At 45.7% G+C, this 13,907-nt stretch overlaps 1 protein-coding gene and 1 long non-coding RNA gene across 4 annotated transcripts in view; one reads left to right on the top strand and one right to left on the bottom strand.

Annotated features, from left to right (window-relative positions):
• The window catches only part of THSD4 (thrombospondin type 1 domain containing 4), a 715,204-nt gene that overhangs the window by 52,028 nt on the left and 649,269 nt on the right, over positions 1-13,907 (bottom strand). For all 3 annotated transcript variants that reach the window (XM_066388579.1, XM_066388578.1, XM_066388580.1), the window contains 2 exons: positions 5,762-5,937; positions 2,974-3,070 (listed from right to left, as the gene is read on the bottom strand). In XM_066388579.1, coding sequence (XP_066244676.1) covers positions 2,974-3,070; positions 5,762-5,937 — 273 coding nt within the window. The remainder of the gene's footprint in view (positions 1-2,973; positions 3,071-5,761; positions 5,938-13,907) is intronic.
• Positions 4,044-9,588, top strand: LOC136407927 (uncharacterized). Its single transcript, XR_010752031.1, has 3 exons — positions 4,044-4,122; positions 5,881-5,965; positions 9,260-9,588. It is a non-coding gene; the product is annotated as an uncharacterized lncRNA (long non-coding RNA).

The raw sequence follows: 13,907 nt of genomic DNA, 5'->3' as shown, positions 1-13,907 counted from the left end.
AAAACCCTTAAGTCCCTGGGTCCCTTGTTGAAGGTGCCAGAAAACATTCTCATGCACTGTAGGGAGCCTGAAAATATGACGCAGGTTTTGGAGAGCAATTTGGCGATAGCTGTCCAAGCACGTATTAGTTTAATACAAAATAAAGAGGAAAATTCTAGAGTTACTGTCAAATCCAGTTAAAACACGGGATTTTCTCTGCCTTTTCACCAATACTTTCTTAATTGGCCGCTTACAATACTTTGTGGTTTAAAATGTTATAAAACGTTACATGCAAATTAAACCAATAGAGTGGAGATCAGGTATACTATATAAATGAGACCATCTAAGCTGTTATCAGTCAAAAACATTTTAAAAATCTTTTAAGTACTTTTTAAATCTTCTTTTCCAAGTTAGAGGAAGGGAGAGAGAGATGGACTCCCACATGTGCCCCGACCTGGCAACCCTCATCTGGGGTTGATGCTCTGCCCATCTGGGGCCAGGCTTGCACCAAGCTATTTTTAGTGCCTGAAGTGGAGGCTCCAGAGCCATCCTCAGTGCCCAGGGCCAATGCACTTGAATCAATCAAGCCATCTTTGTGGCACGGGAAGAGAGCAAAAGAGAGAAGGGGAAGTGGAAAGAGTGGAGAAGCAGATGGGCGCTTCTCCTCTGTGCCCTGACACATTGGGCTGATGCTCTACCATTGAACCAACTGGCCCAAGCCACTTTTGAATACTTTTTATGTACCCAGCACTGGGGGTGACCCCTCGCTGCTTCCCTCAACCAAACCAAACCAAACCAAACCTTTGACTGTAGTGCTTTCCTGTTTCGTGGACTGGAGAAGTGTTTAGAGAAGTTACTGACCTCCCTGAGGAAGCACAGCAAGAACGTGGCAGAGTTGGATTCAGGCCCTGTCATCCTGACTCAGCTGATATGGAGGATGAAGCCTGGTCCAGAACATCCCTCCTCACCAACATTTTACAATGGATTCCTTCTGGGCCTGCCCCACCCCAGACAGCCGATCTCAGAACCCTTTGTTGCCTGTTAGGTGAAACCCATTATATGACTATATGATTTCAAACAGTCTGTCCCATTGCCCCTGTAAACCAGCATCCACCTCAGTGTCGGAACAGTTTGCTGCCTGGACTTGGTTCTCAGACTGTGCATTGCTCCTGGAAATGGCTTAAAAATTCTGTCGGGCTGGGTATGCTGACTTGGAATGTGAACAACACGTGTATCCCATGTGTCTGACATACACAAGCTGTTGTCTCCAGGTGGCCAGGTGGCTCCTCCCGACCTGTGACAATCAGGTAACGTAACTTTTGTGATTGGTGGCCCAGAAAAGGATGAATGGGCCAGGTCTCACACCTGTCCCTTCTCTCTGTAGGATAGGCATTGGGCCAGGTAGCCTCTAGACCAGGGGTCTCAAACTCGCGGCCCGCGGGCCTCATGCAGCCCGCCAAACAATTTTGTGCGGCCCGCAGACTAATCCACAAAATTCAAAATATTTTGGATAAAATTAAGTAAGCCTAGGGGCCTACTTGTATTTTTCATTTCTCTAGCATCCTAGCTAGATATTAGCTTAGTTAACAGCAGTTGTGATGCGAACTACAGTTTCTGGTCGTTTTGTGACACTGAGTAAACTGCATGTACGATTGTGCTTGTTGTACTGATTTTTTTTTGTTTTCAACTGCAGTGAGAAAAGTGTTGCGTAACAGTTGCCTTTTGTAGACCTAGTGCGGCCCGCCGAACGGCTGTGATCTTGCTCTGCGGCCCACATGCTGAGTTGAGTTTGAGACCCCTGCTCTAGACTGTGTAACAAGCATAGGGCTAGGCACACAGGCTGGCCTAGTTCGCTGTGAGATCAGGGCAAACTCCAACCTCTAGAAGCTTCCGTTTCCTTACTCTTGAAATAAAGCTGATAATAGTCCCTCCCTCTGAGTGCGGTGGTGGGAATCCAATGAGCTAATCTAGGTGGAAGGCTCAGCTGTGTCCAGCATGCAGCAAGGACTCAGTGCATGTGAGCAACTATCATCATCAATATTTCTGTCGAAAGATGGAAAAGATGGTCTTTTCCATTTGGATGGTGGGCTCCATCATCACCTGGTAAGAAAATATCTTGGAGCTCGGGTGCCGTGGTGGGCAAAAGCTACCTGCTCTGTCCACCAGCAGTGCCCACGGGGAAGAGGCAGATCGCCAGGTGGGAGTTCAAAATTCTTTTCTGAGCAGTGTTAACAGAAGCAAGAGGCGACCAAGAGAAATGGCACTGGCGGACAGACTAGTGGCCCTCAGAGGATATCTATGTCCTTATTCCTGAAACCTCAACTATGTGACCTCACATGGTGAAGGGGACTTTGCAGATGTGATGAAATGGAATGTTTTGAGATGGAGAGATTGTCCTGGGTTGCCTGGGTGGCCCAAATAAGTGTCCTTATAAGAAAGAGGCAGAAAAGTCAGGATCAGGGTCAGAAGAGAGGTGAAGGCCTGACTCCTCTGGCTGTGATGATAGAAGAAGGGGCCCTGAACCATGGTGTGCAAGTGGCCTCTGGGGAAAAGGCAAAAAGCAGATGTTCTTCCACGGCTTTTTGCCTGGAAGGCAGCGTGGCCCAACGCCACCTTGTTTTGGCCCAGTGAGCCCATTTTGGACTTCTGACCATTAGAACTGTGAAATAGTGAGTCTGTGCTGCTTTGAGCCCCTGAGCTGGAGGTGACTTGTCACAGCAGCCCTGGAAGCTAACAGCGCATTTCCAAAGGAGGAGCTGGAAAGGAAGACCCAAGATGCTCATTTCCTTTTGGAATCAAGTGAATGAAACACTCCCATCAGCCAAGGCTTGGACGAATGCTGACGCCTCCCCTGCTGTCGGGGCCACCGATTCTGAAGCATTTTCCTGGGTTTCCCCCGTGTGGAATTAGAGACAGGGGGAAGTTCACAAGAAGAAAGAAGAGGCTTTAAAAAGAAGTGACGCACCTGCTGGGCAACCAAACAAGGAAGTTTACCTGGTCTCTTGTGAGGTGGCACCTGTGGGCTGATGGCATTCGTCCCCATGATAACATACTCGTAGTGGACTCCTGGGTTCGGCTGCTGGTGGATCATCTGGAAACACATAAGTCAACGTCACTGCCACTGGCTTGTAAGTCCCTGTCCTCCTGGCTTTGGTTTCGGTGGTATAAGTGGTACTAACTATAAATGAGAGGGTTGATTCACATCTAATACTGTTAGTGGAGCTGTGACAGATGAAACCAAAACTATTTCCAGCTGGCTTTTTGTTATTTTCTTTTGAAGAAGTTAAAACTTAAAAGAGAACTAAGCTGAAAGTCAACATTTTATAACTTCTGAACAGGAAGTGGGGTCAACGGTAGTGGAACCTCTTTGTTGGTTCCCAACCATCTTATCCCCCGGCTTACGTTTGGCTCAGGGCCCTCAAAATGTTCCAATAGGTAAGTTTACATGCCAGAGAACCCGCCTGACCACTAGGTGGCAAGATAGAGTTGTGCAAAGAAGGGCAGACCTCTGGCAGAACCAGCCTGGGATCCTTCAGGTTCTTTCCAAGTTTCCCACCTGGCAGTGAGGCTGACCGGGGAAAGAACCTGCCCCAACCCTCTCCCTCATTGACTCTTGGGTCCTACCCCTTGTTACCCCTAGAAAACTCCAGAACCACAATGAGATGGGGTCAGGAAAACAGGGATAAGGGTAGTAACTCTCCCTGGGTCCAGCCTTCTTAGGAACTGATGATAGAAGCAGGACAGCCAGCAGGAAGCTGTGTGGATTTGTGGGAGTCAGCGGTGAACTTTTCTGGGGCAAAGCACAGAATAAATCTGCGTGGCTGGGCAGCATAAACCCCTTCTGTGGCCCCCGAGTGCAGAGGCCCAGGGCGGGCTTGGTGGGCAGTGGAGCAAGGGCTGGGGCAGATGCCGAGGGGAAGTTACAGAGTCAGTAGGAGCCAGGCAAGGAGACATGGCCACATTTTGCTATTTCTGTCCCCGCAGCTTCATAAAGGGGCTCTCTTGTTGATTGGCTGTGTAACCTAGAACATGTCCCTTCACCTCAGTTTTTTATTTCTTCATCTGGAGAAGAAGGATGTCGGGATCACCGCGGATCTCTGAAGTCCTGTCAGCCACGAGCATCTATGAGCGACTTCTGCACAGGTGGGTCCTGTCTGGTTCCAGAGTCTGTCTGCCATGTGCATCTATACCATTACCTCCCACCTCTTCCCCACGTGTGGGACAAGACCTCCATTCCATAAGTCACCTGAGGGAATGGGGACACTCGGAAACCACAGTGTGCACACAGAGCCCCGGGACACAGTATGTGGCCTCCGGTTCCTGCCCCCCCCCCTCCCCACTGGTCCTCTCACACAACTCCACAGTCAGTCTGAGGTGGGAGACCGCCTCTCCCTCTTCCGCGTGAGCACTCAGCCAGGACAAACCTTGTCCTGTTTATAAAATTTTTGTTGGCCACCACATCCTAGACCACCCACAGCAGGCCTGTAGCAATCATGGTTTTTTTCCCCTGATGCCATTGGAAATCTACCCAGAGTGCAGCAACCCATTGGGCAGTGTAAAAAGATATCTGATATAGGCTTTCTTGACAGTTGTTAGTCCATGAGCCACCCAGCCTAAGAGGAACAAACTTGTAACCGTATAGGTGGAGAAGTCGTAACATAAAACCGATATAGCACACATCTGTGCTGGCTTGGGAGGTGGTAAGAGAATGCATATCTATGCGTGAGCTCACACTTCTGATCGGAAGGACTCGATCTCAAGCTCTTATTTCTTGTCACCTTCTGTCTCCTAATTGTTTTAAAGAAGACTGGATTTTAGCGGTTTCTTTTTTTAAAAAAAATAAAGACCATCTTTAACTGTGTAACTTAATAATTTAGTTTCTTGTTAAATACATCGGAGTTCTGTCTTCCAAGAAGCAGGGAATAACTAGTAACCCTGTGCTTGTTACTCTGAGCTTCATTGGGTCAGCTGGAGCACTCCCCAGCTCTCCTGTCTTCCTTTGCTGGACTAGGATCTGAGGAGGGCTGGGAACTGAGAACGGGCTTGTCTTGCTTCAGGCATTGACTTCCTTTTGCCATAAAAAAGAAAATGTGCCAAATTCGTATGAGGAGGAAAGTACCTGGAGGGGAGCCAATGCTCATGAAATAAAGGATACGTTTTGCCTCTGATTTGGTTCAACAAGTAAAATTGGTTTTACTGGGTCCATAAACTCTGAGGGTTACAGGCACCTGGTAGAGTTTAAATTTGGTAGAGTTTAAGGTTTCTGTGAGCTAGGCACATCAGGGCGAATGGTAAAGATAAAGGCCAATTATTATTATTTTTTTAGGTGAGAGGAGGGGAGATAGACTCTCACATGTACCCTGACTGGGATCTACCTGGCAACCTCATCTGGGGCCAATGTTTGAATCAACCAAGATATTTTTAGTGCCTGAGGCTGATGTGCTCCAAAGGAGCCATCCTCAATGCCCAGGGCCATGCTTGAACCAATCAAGCCTCTGGCTGTGGAAGGGGGAGAGGGAGTGAGGGAGAAGCAAATGGTTGCTTCTCCTGTGTGATCTGATTGGGAATTGAACCTGGGATGTCCATATGCTAGGCTGACACTCTATCAACTGAGCCATCAGCCAGGGCCTGAAAGCCGAAATTTAAGGACACCTCCAAAGACTTTGCTCAGAGGGTCTCAGTGAGCATGGGCATTGGTTTGTTGCTTATTTGTTCTAAGAGTGGCCCTTGGAAGCAATGAGCTACAAAATCCAGAGAACAGCCCAGAAACACCCAAACTCACATAGACATCCAAGATCTCATTAGTGGGACCTTCGGCCAGAAAGGACTCTCCAGCGGTGCTTGAAATCTCATTTGGACGCTTATAAGTGAACATCGTCCCTCCACCTTCATATTTTCCAGGCCGGTCGATGGCCCAGTTCCCGTTGATGATGGAGCGGCCGGAACGACTTCGCAAGGCTGTTGAGAATAAAAGACAGTTCCCCAGGTAAGCCCAGAGTGTGCCCAAGAACCTGAACTGATCCCCACCCCCACCCTCGGTTACTGACTTATGAATTCATCATGTTTTTCGTTAGGATCCACTGTGTGCCAGGTACTGGTGTAGGCTCTGGGGCAGGATGAGGCATCTAGATCACATCCTCCTGGGCTTCATCACGCCCTCACCCCACGTGGATCATTCCCACCATAGAAATGAAGGGTGAGAGTGTCGGCGAGGGGAAGTTATTGCATCCCATTATCTCAGTGAGAGCTTGCACCCTGGCAGTTCGGCTGCTGATTTTGGCCTGTAGATGGGTTTAGTTTGGCCTTCATATTGTTTTTGTTTCTTTTTTAAATATAATTGAACTTAAATTTAAGAATTGGGAGATTTCACATAAAAATTTTTAGAGTTCTAGCTTGACTTGTAAAAGAAGATATGTTAACGCTGTCTCCGTTCCCTCGAGGCAGCAATTGGTTGGAGCTGCAGACTGCCCCTTTAAGATGGAGCTGGCATTCTCTGGTTTGCCCCAATCCCTACCACTCCCTAATATACTTCAACACTGAGGCTAAAGTTGTAGTTTATTCTCCATTTATTAATGAATATAAATTATTTATACCCTCTGTGATCCTGCTTGCCTTGAGTGAATTTTTCTTACAAATTGTCTACTTCTATGTCTCCTAAAAGTGGCAAAGCTAGAGGTAAGCCAAGAGATTTCATAAGATTTCCTCCCACTGGGTCAGCTTCATTCATTTCTATTCCCTCCTTGACTTCTGTGAGGCCTTCAAGGCTGTGAGATATGTTAGATGCTTCCTCCCATGCCGTTAAAATTAATCCTCATAATGTTGCTAAGCAGATGTGTAATCCGGTCTTTCAGAGATGACCCAGAGGGAATAACAGCAAGTTCACAAAGATGGTAAATGACAGAACTGGGATTTGGAGCCCATACTCATGAGGGAGGCAGCAGAGGGAAGGGGCAGAAAGCAGGAGTCAGGATTAATGGAGCAGAAAGGCCAGCATGGAAAGCAGGCTGTCTTCCCTTAGACCCATGGCCCTTTGAAGCCCACAGACCAATGGCAGGTTAGAAACCCTGCTTGGTTGTTTCCATGTCTTGGCCACTGTAACAATGCTGCAATGAACATGGGGCTACATGTGTCTTTATGTATCAATGTTTCTGAGTTTTTGGGGTATATACCCAGTAGAGGGATTGCTGGGTCATAAGGTAGTTCTATTTTCAGTTTTTTGAGGAACCACCATGCTTTCTTCCATAATGGTTGTACTACTTTACATTCCCACCAACAGTGAAGAGGATTCCTTTTTCTCCAATTCCATACATTGGTGGGACATAGAAACGAGACTAAGAGACATGGACAAGAGTGTGGTGGTTAGGGGGGAGAGGGAGAGGAGAAGGGGGAGGGGGAGGGGTGGCACAAAGAAAACTAGATGGAAGGTGACGGAGGACAATCTGACTTTGGGTGATGGGTATACAACATAATTGAATGACAAGATAACTGGACATGTTTTCTTTGAACATATGTACCCTGATTTATTGATGTCACCCCATTAAAATTAATAAAAATTTATATATATATAAAAAAAGAAACCCTGCTTGATGTGCCCTGTCAGTGGGCTCCCAGGGTGATCCCTGGCTCTTTGAATTTTCACTTGACAGAGTTCCTAAATTTAAACAATAAACAGTAAACAATGCTGCTAGGACTTCGCTTTTTAGTTATGCATTGTGGGAAAATTACAACAAAAAATACAAACAAAAGTATTGAGAACAATACTATAAACCTCCAGGCACCCATTGCCCAGCTTCAATAGTGGTCACCTCACGAAGGTCTCATTTCCCTGGTGCACCACAGACCCCGCTAGCCTTGTGGTCTCAATGGGAGTCCCTAAAACACAGGCCTCCTGGCACTTTTTTACTTTTAATTTTTTTTGAGAGAGAGACAGGAACATCCATCTGTTCCTGTAGGTGCCCTGACCAGGGGAATTGAACCGGCAACCTCTGCACTGCAGGACAGCAACTGAGCTATTCAGCCAGGGCTTGATTTTTATAGACTTTTAGAGACACAGAGAGAGGAAAGGAGAGAGAGGGGAGGGGAAAGGAAGTATTCATTCGTTGTTCCACTCAGTTGTGCATTCATTGGTCGTTCCCGTGTGTGCTCTGACTGGTGGTTGAACCCACAACCTTATCGTTTTGGGAAGACACTTCCAGCCAACTGAGCTAATGGGCCAGGGCAGGCTTCTCGGAGTCTTAACCCAGTTGTCAGCAGTGATTCCACAATGGGCTCCCCAGGCCTGAACGTTGGCAGGTGCTCCAGTGGGTGGAAGAGCACCTGCTGCAGACACTGTCCCTGGCTGGCTGGTTGCCATGGCTACCAAATGACTACAGCTGTGGAATACTGAATCCAAACTATAAAACCAGTTGGGTTTATTGAAGTGACAAAGAAGTGTCAAGGGCAGGGACTGAGGATGAATAGGTTTGTGGTGTTTTTCTATCAAATACCACACTTGTTGAGAGTTGTGCATCACATTTCTGTTTCATTTTCCAGTCACCCCTCAAACGTCTCCTGTTTGATTGTTAACCCTCATTATTCTGCTGAAACAATTCAAATGAACATTGCCAAAGCTGCCATGTTGCTAGATCCAATGGGCCCTTCCTAGGCCTCTGCTGACCAGACACCTCAGCAGCCTTCGCCCTGCTGACGGCATGGTTAGAGTTTGACCCAAGAACTGTACTTCTAGGAAACTAGTTGAGTAATACCCTTCTCTAAACATACAAAAGTGATTATAACAGGGATATTCTCTGCATATATTATTTTTAAATGTAGAAAAACTAAAAAACCCTAAATATCCATCAGTAGAGGACTGTTTAAGTATGTCAGGTATAAGAGGCACCTTTTTTCAAAAAATTTGGGGTCTAAACAGTGGGTGCATCTTATACAGTGGTTGTAGATTTTTTTTTACCTGCATTTCCCACTTTTTTGTTTATGCTCATTGTTGAAGACAGTGATTCATCATCAGACACAGATGAGGACAAGCTAGTGGATGGGAGTTTTGACAGTGATGAGTTGTATGAATTTTATGATGAATAAAACTTGAGTTCAGTAATTTTATGTAATACCTTTTTTTTTTTTCAAATTTCAGGCCCCCAAATTAAGGTATGTCTTTTACATGGGGAAACGTGGTAAATTGTCATTGTGGATATCCACATACTATGGCCCTAATAACAATGAGACAGGTCTGTGTGTGTGGGTATGGGAAGAACTCCATGATCATTTTTTTTTCTTCTTTTCCAAGGGAGAAGAGGGAAGACAGAGAGACAGACTTTTACATGTGCCCTGACTGGGATCCACCCAGCAACCCACATATGGGATCAATGCTCTGCCCATCTGGGGCCATGCTTGCAACTGAGCTATTTTTAGCACCTGAGGTGGAGGCTCCATGTAGTCATCCTCAGCACCTGGGGTCGAGCTTGAATCAATCGGGCTGTGGCTGCAGGAGGAGAAGAGAGAAAGAGAGAAGGGGGAGGCAGAGGGGAGGAGAAGATGGTGATCGCCTCTCCTGTGTGCCCTGACTGGGAATTGAACCCGAGACATCCACATGACAGGCTGATACTCTATTACTGAGCCAACTGGCCAGGGCTGATAATTTTTAAGGGAAACAAAAATGCAAAGCAGTGTGTTTGGTACAATCCCACTTGTGTATATTTTTAAATAAAAGCATATAAATAAAACAAGCAGGCACCTGTGTAAAACTTTTTAGAGAAAGACAGTCACAGAACTGTTAATACTTGGGAACAAAAATGGGGTTTAGGTTGGGATAGGAGATGACAAGGAAGCCAGTATTTCCCATCTTATATCTTCTTACCACCATTTAAATTTCACTTTACCATATGCCTGTATTACTTTTTTGTAAGGCTTAACATTAAAATAATTTTTTTTTTTATTTTTTAGTGAGAGGAGGGGAGGCAGAGAGACAGACTCCCACATGTGCATGGACTGGGATCTACCAGCAAGCCCACTAAGGGGGCGATGCTCTGCCCATCTGGGTCGTTGCCCTGTTGCTCAGCAACTGAGCCATTTTTTTAGCTGAGGCAGAGGCCACAAAGGCATCCTCAGCACCCGAGACCAACCCCCTTGAACCGATCGAGCCATGGCTGTGGGAGGGGAAGGGGAGTGGAGAAGCAGATGGTCTGTTTTCTTGTGTGCCTTGACCGGGAATCTAACCCGGGACATCCACATGCCGGGTCGACACTCTACCACTGAGCCAACCAGCCAGAGCCTAAGGCTTAAATTTTTAAAAATTAACACAAAGGACAAAGCACGAGCAGACATACTCCTGAGGGATACCTTCATTTCCTCCTTTTTTTTTTTTTTCTAGCTTCTTAAAATCCCATCTAGAACTCCAGAAGCCTAGAATTGAGGTAAGTTCTGGCTAAGATTTTATTGCTCTTATTGGCAACATTGTAGAAGAGGTTATTATCTGGAAACCAAAAGGTCCAGGAAGGAACCATTTGAAATATTGCATAAGAGAGAGCTGCCAGGGCCTCCCAGGAACCGAACGTGGGATCCTGAATCTTTCCATTGTTTACTATTGTTACCCACACATCCCCTCTAAAGGTTTAGATGAATCTTTGCCCATAAAACAACAAAGCATAAAAAAAAGGCCACATCAGGTTTTGAGCAACCGTGGTCCTGATTCTGTGTGCTCACAGGTTAGCTTCTGAAACAGCTCCCAAAAGAGCCCCCACCTGACTGGGCACATCAAAAACAGCTGTGCCTATGGTTTATGTGCCTGCACACAGTCCCAGGGCTCTGAACGGTGTCCAGGTCTACCCCACAAAAAGGTGCAGGGGACTCACGACTCTTGCCAGTAGGTATGTCCACTGAAGGTCAAGCATTGGCAAATCCTGTTTGAAAGTCAACCTTACAGCTCTGCTAATGTGAGGGAATCACTCTTTGACATTTGGGGTTTTATTCCAGTTTTAGTTGTTGACACTTGCTTGGCATATGCATTTAGCTTAACCTGTCTGCACCAGCAATACCGTTCTCCAAGACTGCTGCAGGGATTGCTCATCTAGCTAAGCCCTGCTTCTCAGACACTCTATCCTATCAACTTAATGCCTGTTGCTGACAACCCAACCACCAGCTTCCACAATCAGATAAAGAAGGTGGTTTTCTTAGAGCAAACAGATCCCTGCAATCTAAAGATCTGTTTCTTCCTTTGGAAAATGAAGGTTAAGTTTCTCCTACTAGCAAAATTCTAAGCTGCTTAATCTTTCAGCCGTTCTTAGAAGTTTTTTGGGAAGTAGCACAACAAATTCAAGAGCAAAGGGGTCCGACACTACTGGCCACCACTACAGCACCTGTTGGAGGTCTGCAGCCCGGTCATTTTCTGTCTAGTCTGTGAGCTTCCACAAAAGCCCACAAGTGGCACAAACCCAAGTGAGACTCAGAATATGTCAACTAATCTGGAAATGGAACACAACTATTCACTTCATACGACCACCTTGGGAGGGTCTGTCAATTACATCCTTATGTCAGCATTCCTTCTTTTAAAAACATTTTGTTTATTTTTTATTTTTTAGTGAGAGGTGGAGAGGGAGAGAGACAGACTCCTGCATGTTCCTGTCCAGGATCCACCCAGCAAGTCCCCTATTGGGTGATGCTCTGCCCAGCTGGGTGCTGCTTTGTTGCTTGGCAACCGAGCTATTTCAGTGCCTGAGGTGAGGCCATGGAGGCTTCCTCAGCATCCGGGGCCAACTGCTCGAACCACTTGAGCCATGACTGCAGAAGAGGAGAAGAGAGAGAGAGAGAGAGAGAGAGAAAGAGAAAGAGAGAGAGAAAAGGAGGGGGCAGGGAGGTAGAGAAGCAGATAGTCGCTTCTCCTGTGTGCACTGACCAGGAACTGAACCTGGAGCTTCCACACACTAGGCCGACACTCTACCGCTGAGCCAACTGGCCAGGGCTTTCGCATTCCTTCTATAGTAAATGTAGGCAACATACCATAATAGTACTGTGACTTTGTCACATGTTCATATGACATTAAGATGTTACAAACACTTTGAAAAATTGTTTAAAAACTCATCGCTGTTTATAATAATTACTGTAATTATTATTAGACCCTCCAAGAGATCTCCTATTTTAATGTTAAAAGAAACACATGTTACTATATTACAAATTTGTTTTCTAAAAATATGTTGATAATTATATTTCAATATAATTGGTTTCCTTTGTAATCTTCTGTATCTGATTTTATAGACTTAAAAACAATATTTTGAGAAGGTATCCATTGACTGCCAAGGAAGTGCATGACACAGATAAGTGAAGAACCTCTGGTTTAATGATTGATGTTTTTTTTTTGTTTGTTTGTTTTTTAAACTTTTTTTTTTTATTATTCATTTTTAGAGAGGAGAGAGACAGAGAGGGAGAGAGAGAGAAGGGGGGAGGAGCTGGAAGCATCAACTCCCATATGTGCCTTGACCAGGCAAGCCCAGGGTTTCGAACCGGCAACCTCAGCATTTCCAGGTTGACGCTTTATCCACTGCGCCACCACAGGTCAGGCAATGATTGATGGTTTTAAAAACACAAATGAATAGAGAATATAGTCGGTGATACTATACTAACATTTGTATGATGAGTATAATAATTTTGTGTGGTGATCACTTTGTAATGTATATAAATATCAAGTTCTATGTTGTACACCTGAAACTAATATAATATTATAAGTCAACTATAGTTTAATAAAAAAACCCACTAATGAACTTATAATATGAATGCCAATCCCATAAGGCAAGCAGGACACATATTACCTTTCTTATACCGACAAGGAAATAGGCTCAGAGAGAGTATGTTGCTTGCTCAAGTTCCTAGACTATTATGTAGAGTTCAGCCCTTGAACTTCGATGCTCTGATTTTCACCTTCTTTCTCTTACACCATGTGGTCTTTGGACTGGCAACATCAGCATCCTTGAGGTTGGTTAGATATGCAGGTTTAGGCTGGCTGAATTTAGAGTGGGGTCTGGCAGCAAGCCACCCCAGGGGGCTGTGGTTCATTTAAAGTTGGGTACATGGCCGTACACTTTCCCTCATCTCTTATTTTTGAGCCCTGAGCAAAAGAGAAGCCTTCCCAATCAAGGGAGGGAAGGTTTCATCTCTCACCTTCTGGGTCTGCCTGGACAACGGGGCAGACTCCCAGAGGAGGGACGCCTGTCTGGGGGTGTGGGCTTCGTCCGCCCTCCTCACAAAGCCCTCACCACATGCTGCCCTCCCTATCCACGAGCATTTAGGATTTCCAGAGCCAACTTTTCTGAGTTATAAACAATCAATCCAAGAGGACACCTATAATCATGTGACTTTATACACAAGGCATAAGCCAGTGAGGGTGTGGATTGGAACTGATCCTTGGCAGGGGTAAGCAGGCAGGAGGAGGTGTAAAAGACAGTTCAGTTCCACTCAACACAAAACTACCAGCAGACCCTAAGCCCGCATGCTGTATTGTCAAATCCTGGGATGCACCATTTGCATCCTGGGATGTTCCCATTTGCACTAACCCTGGATGTCTCAAAACAGAATGGCGGTAGCGGCCAGGAGGGTGATTAAGTTTTGACGGGGCTGTCATTTCCTGAACACATGTGAAGTTGGTCTGATTAGATCATTTTGGTTGAGTTAATTGCATTGGCAGCCTGGTTTGTAGCTGTATTAATTTTTTTAAATTAGGATATACTGTAACATATATATCAAAGAATTTAAATTATACGTTTATGGCTTGGTTTTTGTATTTGGATTACACCTGTGTTACTACTGCTCGAATAAAGTTATAGACCGTTCCAGCTCCCTCCCACCCCTTCCGAGTCATTACTCGGTCCTCACAAGCCTCAAGGGTTACCACTGCTCTGCCGTCCGGCAGCACAGTTTTGCTTGTTTTTGGATTTCCTATAAATGAA

Source organism: Saccopteryx leptura, chromosome 6, assembly GCF_036850995.1.
Source record: "Saccopteryx leptura isolate mSacLep1 chromosome 6, mSacLep1_pri_phased_curated, whole genome shotgun sequence".
Lineage (NCBI taxonomy): Eukaryota > Metazoa > Chordata > Mammalia > Chiroptera > Emballonuridae > Saccopteryx > Saccopteryx leptura.
The sequence above is the reverse complement of the archived record's forward strand: the minus strand, read 5'-3'. Positions and strand labels throughout refer to the sequence as shown.